Here is a 10,611-nt window from a genome sequence, read left to right as displayed (position 1 = left end):
ACGTCGCGTGGGCTGAGGTGCTTCACAGGCTCCCGCTCCTCCAGGCCCAGGCGGGCGGGCCGGCCCTGACACGGGCATTTCGAGCCTCGCTGACCCTCCCAAAATGGCGGTGCTGGGCTACCTGGGGAGGCGGGCGCCATCGCCCGGACCGTCTCAAGATGGCGGCCCTGCTGCCGCGAGCGGGGCAGCCCGCCCCGTCCGTGACCTTTCCAAGGTGGCGTCTTCCCGCTCCCGTCTGCCGCCCCTCCCAAGATGGTGTCACGGAGGCTCCGCCCCCGAGCGGTGCGTGCTGGGAGCGGCGGCAGGGAGGGCTGGCTGAGGCGCCGGGCCTGGGGCTGGTGTGTGGGGCCGGGGTCGCAGCCGCAGCCGCAGCCGCAGCGTCGGGGCCGAGGGGCGCGATGCCGGAGCTGGCCGTGGACCGGGTGGTGGTTCACCCGCTGGTGCTGCTCAGCGTGGTGGATCACTTCAACAGGTGAGGCCCGGCGGCGGCGCCCGGCCGCTGAGTCACGGGCCCGGCCCGTTGCCCGTGCGGGGCCGGGACCCGGGCGCCGCCCCCCCGCCGCCCCGCCGCCGGCCCGGGGGCGCCGAGTCGTGGCTGCGAGACGGGCTCGGGCCGCGGGGCGGGGGCGGGAAGCCCGGCGCTGTTCGCGGGCCCGGCGCTGTTCGCGGGCCCGGCGCTTGGCGCGTCGCCCCGGGACTCCCGGGGGGGGATTTCGGCTCCCCGGAGCCCCCCGCCCCGAGCCCCTCGCCCGCGCCGCCGCGGGACCCCGGGGGCCGGTTGCTGCGTCAAAACTTGGGGCCTGTGGAGCCAGTTCGCCGCTGAGGGCCCGGGCAGCTCACAGCTGCCTCCTCCCCGGGCTGAGAAATGAGCTGGACCCCGTCCTCGTCGCTGCCTGCAAACGTGCTCCCAGGCGGTCCTGGCCCCAGCTCTCGGCCACTGCAGCCTTTGGGGCTACTGCTGCCTTCTGGGCCGTGGCCTTGCGCCCCTAGAGACCCCGCGCTGATTTTTAAATGAAATGTTGCTGACTGTATGTAACCACCTTCTATGCAAAAAGGAAAGGAGGACTTGTGGCACCTTAGAGACTAACCCGTTTGTTTGAGGGTCAGCTTTCGTGAGCTCTCTTCATCAGATGCTGTAGCTCACGAAAGCTCATGCTCAAATAAATGTGTTAGTCTCTAAGGTGCCACAAGTCCTCCTCTTCTTCTTGCGAATACAGACTAACACGGCTGCTACTCTGAAACCTTTTTATATATGCAGTTCCTCAGTGAGGCAAAGCTTTAGCCTTTGTAGTGTCTGCTATGTATCTCATTGATCAGTAAAACCCAGAGCAAGTATCTCCAGAAACTTGAAGATCTTGCTTCAATCGTCTGATATTCTGGCTGTGTGTCAGAAAGGTAGAATTCCCTAGAAGTGAGAGTAAAAGACTCTAGATAACTTCATAAACGTGAAAGTCAGCACCAGCTATTCAGATTTGGGGGTTGGCCTGTTGCTGCAATTGTGAGCATAAATGGGCAATTAACTAAATCCCCTGACTGGACAGTTTCCACAATGTCGATGCTGTTATGCTAATTTGTGCTTCCAAATTATGCAATCAGATGAATATGCATTTTTGTGTGTACAGCTCTGAAAATCTTGCAGCGAATGTTTATCTTAAAACATAGGCTCTTCAGGACAGGGATCATGCATGTATGTGCTTCTGTATACCATAAGAAAAAGCATTAGTAAGTGGAATTACCTTGTATCAATAAAATGCAACTACAGTGTCCTAAAGCTGAATGGACTGCAAAAGCAACAGTTTAGGAGTGATGACTTCTTCTAATTTTGTGATATAAGGAGGCTGAACAGTACCAATGTGAGGTAGTGAGAGTTATGATTTATCATGGGGTATCATTTGTGGTTTAGTAAATTACAATGATGACAGTTTATGCTTGCATTAAAGGACATGATATTCCCAAATAGGCTTATTTGTTTTTTCCTTAAGCAAGAACAATTGAACCAAAGTTAAAGTAACATTCAAATACCGTGAAATTGGTTAACAAGTTATAAATACCATTTTATTAGGCATAACTGACTTTGGTTTTAAATGTAGTGTGTATATTCTCTGCGTATTGAAACATGGCATTTTTCATTTGTCTGGTTTACACAGATTTTACCCTTAAAGCTACAATTCACTCAGCAGAGAATAAATTATATTCCTCTAAACATTGTGTACAATTTGTGCTCTGTGTGCCTAAAATTAACTTAATTGCACCAGCTGACAAGCACTCTTAATGTAAAAAAATCTTTTCCTTCAAGGCAGCATACAATAGCAGAGAAAAACCTCCTATTGTAAACGTAAATTAGAGATGACAGTGAACAAAGTTGAAAGTTTACTGTACTTTTTACAGCTTGATTTACAGAACAGATGCAGTAGTAGCCCTCTATTTTATGACACAGTAATCTGTTATAGTAGCATCCATTAGCTGCATGGAAACATCTAGTGCATTTTTCACATCAGCGGATAAATTACAAGTGTCGTGCCTGGATTTAGAGTGCACTGTAACAACTTCTTTAGGTATAAATTAACTAAGTAATGACAAGGAACATAATTACCCTGTTCGTCTCCCATCTACATCCCCCGGAATCACATGCTGTTTATCTTCTGACTTAAAGTCAGATGACACAACTGATTCATTTGTGCTATTGGTGTGTTATTTCCAGGATCAAATATGTTGCATTCCTTAATACAAACTGTGACAGTCTTTTCCATTTAGAATAGGAAAAGTTGGGAATCAGAAGCGAGTTGTTGGAGTGTTGCTGGGCTCTTGGCAGAAGAAAATATTAGATGTATCCAACAGTTTTGCAGGTGAGTTTGGGTGTCCTATTCTGTTTACCACCTATTAAACTAGCTAGCAGAAAAACTGCCAAATGTTTTCTTGCACCATCCTGGCACATTAAACTCTTCTTCAGATTTATAAATTCATGACGCTATGGTGTCTACATTTTCATGGAAAAATGCTAGTTATCTGCTTACAAAAGAACCCGATCCCATCAGTCTCCTCCTGCTCTGCATCTTGTCTGCAGCAGTGTGCAACGGTGAATGCTCAGAGGCAGCTGTAAAACTCCTAAAGCAGCAATTGTTCGGTATCGGAGGTGGAAGATTTCTTCCTAATCCTGAATTGTGATCATTTTATGACCTTGGGCTTTGAAGACTCATGGCTTGAGTTACCTAGCTAATGTCATTGCAGATTCACATGAAGTGCTAATGTTTTATTTGAAAAGTACCTTTTTTCTTTAAGAATAGCCTGTGAGAATTGCACAGATATTGCTTAAAAAGTGTATTTTCATTTGTATTACAATCATTGCATCTTGAGTTTGAATCCTGGGTTTGTACAGTGGTAAAATCAGTACCTGTATGGCCTTTTCTGATCTTTTTGTTTTCTTATTTACCTCTCATCTCCTCTTATTCATCTGCTTTCCAAAGGGGGGTATTTATTGATAAAACGGAATCATCTGTGTTGGCTCCTGCATGAAAATCTGGGAACAAAAGTGTAGCCTAATCCTGGTTATTTTTGCAGAGTTGTGAAGATGGAGTAGCAGTTTGCTCACTTAAACTGCAGGGCTGCCAAAAATATAACTTTATAATTGGAGATTTTTTTGTTTCTGTAAATTAAAGCCCTGTTGCTCAGAACTAAACTTGTAGCCTGTTATCCATAATGTGAACTAACAAAACAAACCAGTTCTTCACTCAAGAAAATGGCATATGCCATTATTTTTTAAACAGACTTCGTAGAATTGTAGTTATTTGTCTTAATGCACTACTGGAATGTGTCTTACACCACAAAGTAGTTTTTCATTATTCAAAGCTCCGTTGACCCAATAGGCTCTAGTGACCTATTGGGACCCACAATTTTCTTTATCAGAAGTCCTTACACACCAATTTTGTGTAAGTTGTTACACTGGAATGTTCCTGGCATTTTCTTGAACACTTTGTAGATGATGTTTGCTCAGAATAATTCAATGGCTTTGGTTTTTCTTGCTCAATTCTAAAACTAATTCAGTAATTATCAGAAAACCACTTGGAAAAAATCAGCTAATGTTGCTGCTGAGTTTTACAAGAGTATCTGCAGCACAGTGTAGCAGAACAGTTGTATTCAATCAAAATTGAGCAAAATTACTTTTATTTTAATTTGTAGCCAAGAACTTGCTGGAAAAAAATCTGATTTTTCTGTGAAAGTTTTCAGGTTAGATGGAACTTGAACTGCTAAATATTGAACTAACTGTTTTGTTCCCAGTCCCTTTCGATGAGGATGATAAAGATGACTCTGTGTGGTTTCTAGACCATGATTATCTGGAGAACATGTATGGAATGTTTAAAAAAGTCAATGGTAAGTGCACATTGTGAGTGGTTGATATTTGCCTAGAAACTCTCTCTCTCTAAGTCTCCTGGCAGCACTGTACTTCCAAGAACTGAGGTGACAATCTTGGGGATTGAATAGCTATAAGAAATTCAAACCCTGCTACTGTGACCCCTTCCGCCAGAATCTCCTTTCCCTCTGCCACCTTTCCCTCATATGAGTGCAGACATCTGAATTACAAACCCAGGTGAACTGATTAACCTTTCTATTTTATTTGGTTTTGTTTATAAAAGTCTCACTTTTCTTTCCTTTATAAGATTATGGGGCCTGAATCTGGAGAGGCTACAGTAATTCCCCTGTGAACATTCCCAGCCCTTGGAAAAACTCTTATTTATACTGCTGATGTTCTTATGATTCCTTAAGTATTTGAGTCTCAAGCCTAGTGCAGATCTTGCAGATTATTATCTTTGAATTTTTGTGCAGCAGGATGTCAAGAGCCACTTTGGCCCCCTTTTGTCTCTGAGAGATCCCCACAGTCTGTCTGCTCGAAAGTGCCATGTTGCATAAACCAGCTCTGACTTGGGGATCATTCATAGCTGATAAGGGGTGTAAAATATTTGACAGACAGGATCCATGCCTTTGTCACTTCCAAGATAGATTATTGTAGTATGCTCTACCTGGCGTACTACCCTTTGAGACCACTCAGAAGCTTTGACTAGAGCAGAATCTGATTGTTTACCTGTTTAAGGAAGTGGAGCAGCATGGGACACTAAACCTGTGCTTTGAACATCTTTGGCTTCCTGTCTGCAAATCAAAGCATTGACGCTAATTTAAAAAAAAAAAATTTGGAACCTCACTGCCTTGAGGATGGTTGCTTTGCCTGTGTATCGTAAGGATGCTGAAGTCAACTGCGGCCTGTTGCTGATGTTATCTCTGCATTGTTTGGTGATTTAAAGTTGTTTTCTGTGTAGGGTCTTCAAAAGCCTAAGTTTAATGACCAAAGATCCATCTTACTTGTTGAAGCTTCTCCTGACTGACTATTGCTAAGGTAGTTGGGGTTGTCTGGGGTGATGCACAAATGGCTCGCTCGCCTGTGCTGTCCAATAATATGCTGCATTTAACCCATCTCATATGCAGCCATTGTTGAAGTGTCTAGGCACAAAAATCACTTTAGCAAATATCTTGCTGTGAAGCCCCGTTTTAGATTCAAAATTTACTGGCAAATCTGGAAATGTGGTGTTCAGCTCCCAGCCTTCATATGCCCTCAGCCATCACCTGCTCCATTTTCCATTCCTAAACTGCCTTCCACCAGCACAAATCTGAGGGGAAGGAGTGCAAAGTGCAGCAACAATTTAATTTCTCAAAGCGTTTAGGCCTTTACTGGTGTCTGTAAAGCAGAAGTGGGAGTTTGGGCACAGCCCAGGGTCAGGCAGTACCTGGATTTGAGCGCTCGTATTCCTCTGTATGAACTATTTTCCTGTCATTACCCTCAGATTCTGACTATTGTAATAATTGTTTTTGCTTTTCCCAGCTAGGGAAAGAATTGTTGGATGGTACCACACAGGCCCCAAACTACACAAGAATGACATTGCCATCAATGAACTAATGAAAAGATACTGTCCTAATTCTGTAAGTAATGCACTTCATCTGTTTATGGAGCTTCTGGGAACCTGCAGTCCTTTCCAGCTCCATCTGCAATTGTCAGTAGTGACATGACATGTAGTAAGATATAGCATGGTAGATGTAAAGTGAATAGAGCATACTGATCAGTCTCCCTCAAAACAGTGGCAGACAATTTTTCCCTGCTTACAGTTAGAAACCTCTTTGATTGAATAACAAACTTGTCAGTGCTAGAGAATTAGCAGTTGGCCACAACCTGTTTCTTCTAGTTCTTGAGTAGAATTTGTCTAAGATGTGTTTCTCCACCAGGTATTGGTAATTATTGATGTAAAGCCAAAAGACCTGGGGCTGCCAACAGAAGCCTATATTTCAGTTGAAGAAGTTCATGATGTGAGTGTTCATCATTTCAGTATTTGTCATTTTCAAACTATTGTGGGATTTCCTGCAAAAGGGAAAGAGGTGCTTCAAGAAATAGGATACATTAAAGCATGTTGCCTTATCCTTTTTAGGGTACCCTTTCCTCTACATCAGTTTCCCTTTTTCAGTTCAATAGATAACATTGCGTCTGCTAACTAGGGTTTTTGTGCCTTTCAGTTTAAACCTGCTAAATCAGTGTTTGAACCCCCACTGTAAATTTCTGCTTATTGAACCAAAATTTTCCGTCCTCTAACACTCCTGAAAAGCAGTTTCTCCCTGCTTGAACCAAGGAGCTCTGCAGGTTCTTACAGCTAGCTGAAATTGCATCTATTTTAGAATGCTGCTCCTTTACTGTTTGTCCACACCCATGAAAAAAGCAGCAGGTTGGAGCATGCATTTATGATTCAATTGATACATGTCAGCTTGTTGCAGCAATAGTCTGAGTAATCACACATCTCATCTTCACCAGCTTAGTCTTAACTACACATGGTTGACTTTACTATCTTTGTTAATCACTCATCTACCACTGTGTATGCTAGAATCAGTGGTGACTTTTCATCCAGATTTAATTTTGATGGTTTTAAAATCAGAATCTAGAAATATTTTTTTAAAAAACCTGGTCCTATCACTATCTGTCAAAGACCCACGGTGGGGAGAGACAGCTGTTCCCAGGTTCTCCAGTCTTAAATCTATAGGGTTTTTTTTTTTCCTGGTTTTGTGAACTCTTGTTCTTACAGCTGTTGGTCCCCACCAGGCCTAGAACATGGTACAACCAAAACTAATACAAGTCTCAAAGGTAATTAGGTCCCGTCTTCAAATAAAATAGTCACCATGGCACGCACTCACTCACTCTCTAGTACGTAGCCCTGCAGACTAACTACCTGGAGACTATTGAGCCTCACCAAGAATAATGCTACAGATGAAGTGGTGGGAGAAGCATTAATGTACAGAAAAATGTATTGTGTTACCATCACCTCAGATGTCTCTAGCATTTCTGTGGGTTAGTGACATCTGCCTCAGTTTAACTGGTGTGCAATAGAAATTAGGCAGTACGTTAAAGTACCTTATTTTATAATTCTAGTTATTGCTTTGTTGATGACCTCCTCCCTGTCTGACTTCCAGTGGCATGTCTAGCCAGTTTTCTAGATTCCTTTAAAGAATATCAGTTTCTTAGTCTCCCTTTTTAAAACCCCTTATACTTTGGGGATTCTGTTATGAACTAGTTTTCACCATATCTGTGGACTCTGTGGGGCTCTCCTATCCCATCTTGATGGGTTTTCCTTACTGGCTGTTTCAGATCCTATTCTTATCATGCATGTCCCACTTATTCATCGCAGCAGGCCAGACATAGCTCTGGATAAAGTGTACAATGCTTTTGGTTTGTAACAAATCCAGCTTCCAATAAACCTTCTTTGCTTTGAAGTTTCATTGGAGCAGTTCTACTGTTCACATGCACAGTGCCCAAAACCGGCTCACTTGAGGTTATGCTGTTACACCTGTAATTATCTGTTCTCTATTTCTAACCTTGTCGTCATCCCATTCTTGTACCCCAACAAAGGATGGAACTCCAACCTCCAAGACTTTTGAACATGTGACCAGTGAAATTGGAGCTGAGGAAGCAGAGGAAGTTGGTGTTGAACACTTGTTACGGTAAAAGCTTTATTGTAATGAAAAACCTTATCAGTGGTTGGATGGCAGCTCACTTTATCCATCTAACAACTGCTGGCACCAGCTCCCTGCCTAGGGATACGATACAAGAAACAAGGACCTTGTTACATGCTACTTAAACACTTGATTTAATCTAAACAGGTTAATTCAGCAATACTGAATAATATAGAATCTGCTGAACTCATTTCTAGTGAAATGTTTGACTTTGACTGTTTTTTGAAAAAACTAATAAAACGTCAGTTTCACCTTGCCCCTTGAACTCCAGCAAATAGCTTGAGCTACGTCAGAACAAGGTAGAGTCACACTTGATAGTTCAGAAAGGCTTCCGTTTAATACTGATGTTCATATTGCTCCTCTGACAGCAACAGCTGCCTATGAGAAAGGAGAGCAAAATTATCTGGAGGCAGACTATGCAGACCTTTCATCTATCAAGACTCAAAGAGCGGAAAGGCATTGTTTACAAATGGTCACAGAGGGAGATCTTGCTTTGGCTTGCCTTCACTCTATATTTGTAAAGCACTCTCCAAGCCTTCAGTGAAATGTTAAGTCTCACGAGGCCCCTGTGATGTTAAACAATTATTATACCTATTTTACAGCTGTGTAATCTGTAGAGATGTGACTTGCCCAAGTCCCCAGGGTGAGTTAGTGACAAAGCCTCTCATAGAATCCAGGAGCCCTCTCGTTATCTCCTAACCATCAGACTATTCCTAAAAAATATTCAGTCCATACAGAGCATATGGTGACCTTTATCAAATCTACGTTCGGTGTTTCTAATGCACCCAATGTAAACTATTTTTTTCTGAATCTTTGTGAAGTGTTTTGTAAAATTTTACTTCTTTATCCTTCAAGGCAGTCTTTTTAATTTATTTTGAGCTAGAAAGATCTATACATGTATGTAAAGTAATATTAAGGCTTCTCCTTCCTATTTTGGGTATTTTAGAGATATTAAAGACACAACAGTGGGCACTCTGTCCCAGCGCATCACAAACCAGGTCCATGGTTTGAAGGGACTGAACTCCAAGCTTCTGGATATCAGGAGCTACCTAGAGAAAGTGGCCATGGGCAAACTACCCATCAATCACCAGATCATCTACCAGCTTCAGGATGTCTTCAACCTGCTGCCAGATGTCAATCTGCAGGAGTTTGTCAAGGCCTTTTACCTGAAGACCAACGACCAGATGGTGGTGGTCTACTTGGCTTCTCTTATCCGGTCTGTGGTTGCCCTGCACAACCTCATCAACAACAAGATTGCCAACAGAGATGCAGAGAAGAAGGAAGGTCAGGAAAAGGAGGAAAGCAAAAAGGAGAGAAAAGATGAGAAGGAGAAAGACAAAGAGAAGAGTGATGGCAAGAAAGAGGAGAAAAAAGAGAAAAAATAAAGTGTAGTTTTTTATTTGTAAATTAAAATCTTGTAAACTAAATCTCTCTGCTGTTAGAAGGTTCTTTTTCACTTGTTAAAGTGATCAGAGTTCTCTGTTCTTGCCTGTCTTGGGAGGCACTTTTAGATCAGCTGCCTCTGCTCTTACGTCGTACAGGCAGATAGCTGGATAGAAGGGGACGAGGGGATTCAGTCCACACAAACTGGCAGTTCTAATAAGGAGCAGGCAGTCTTACTACTGAAAAGGAAAGCCCCTGTCATTTCAGTCCTCAGCGCTGTGAAGGGAGGAAGTAACAAGCAAAGATAAAGTGCAGCATTTGTCATCTGCTGCCAGTAAAATCTTGTGTCCCAAGATGCTTGTCTGTCTCCTTCCCTCATGATTTAGGTCTACCGACTATTTGGGGTTACTGCCACGTAGTATGTAAAACTGCTAAACTATGTGCATGACCCTGCTGCTCCTATTCTGCTGTCACTCTGGATCTGTGCTTGAGGGCCCTGCACAGAGGATGAATTTACCTGCCCAGCCTGTTGCCCAGGAGATGGTGAGGTGGAGATCTTATACGGTTTTACTGCCAAGAGATGATTAAATGCTTTGGTTTGTAAATCTGACTTCTGGCCATTTTAATCCCAAAAGCCAAATGGGAGCTGATTTTATTAGTGCTGGAGTGAGGAATTTAAGATACAAGAATCTCGTTTTAGGAGGAAAGAAGCTGAGCAGGATGAGAGCACAGAATGTAGCCCATGAAGATAAGATGGGTTTGTGCCCTTTGTGCTGAGATGAGCAAAATGGGTCTAGAGCAGTTGGTGCCCAAATGCTGGCAGTGCCGTACTGCCAACTAGCACAAAGCTCTTTGGGCCAGTTACTACATCTGTGTAGTACCCAGGACAAGAGCCCTCGCCTAATCAAGGGCGCTAAAGGCTATGACAGTACAAATTCCATCTTGGCATGGAGTCTACAAGATACTGGCAAGTTAATCGTGAATTTTGGGAGCTTGCCCATGTTAGTCGCCCCCTTAAGAGGGGCTGGTGACTCCCTTGCTACCCTACCTTGCTCAGTGACAGGAGGAGTAGGGGCAGCTAGCATGCAGCTCCAAACCCTTTTGTGGAGGTGCAACCATGGATTACAGGACTCCACATTAAAGTGCAGGCATTGGCTCAGCTCAAGCAGGCGCATTCCATGCATGGATCTA

General features: G+C 43.7%; 1 protein-coding gene across 1 annotated transcript; it reads left to right on the top strand.

The window, feature by feature from the left end:
* The first annotated feature begins 367 nt into the window (after positions 1-367).
* PSMD7 (proteasome 26S subunit, non-ATPase 7) lies at positions 368-9,464 on the top strand. Its single transcript, XM_048870703.2, has 7 exons — positions 368-472; positions 2,755-2,846; positions 4,276-4,368; positions 5,870-5,967; positions 6,268-6,348; positions 7,934-8,025; positions 8,984-9,464. The coding sequence occupies exons 1-7, from the start codon at positions 399-401 to the stop codon at positions 9,420-9,422; spliced, it is 969 nt and encodes a 322-aa protein (XP_048726660.1). The 5' UTR covers positions 368-398; the 3' UTR covers positions 9,423-9,464.
* Positions 9,465-10,611: the final 1,147 nt, after the last annotated feature.

The sequence above is a fragment of the Caretta caretta genome, chromosome 12, assembly GCF_965140235.1.
Source record: "Caretta caretta isolate rCarCar2 chromosome 12, rCarCar1.hap1, whole genome shotgun sequence".
NCBI classification, from domain to species: domain Eukaryota; kingdom Metazoa; phylum Chordata; order Testudines; family Cheloniidae; genus Caretta; species Caretta caretta.
This window is presented reverse-complemented; position numbering and strand designations above follow the sequence as displayed.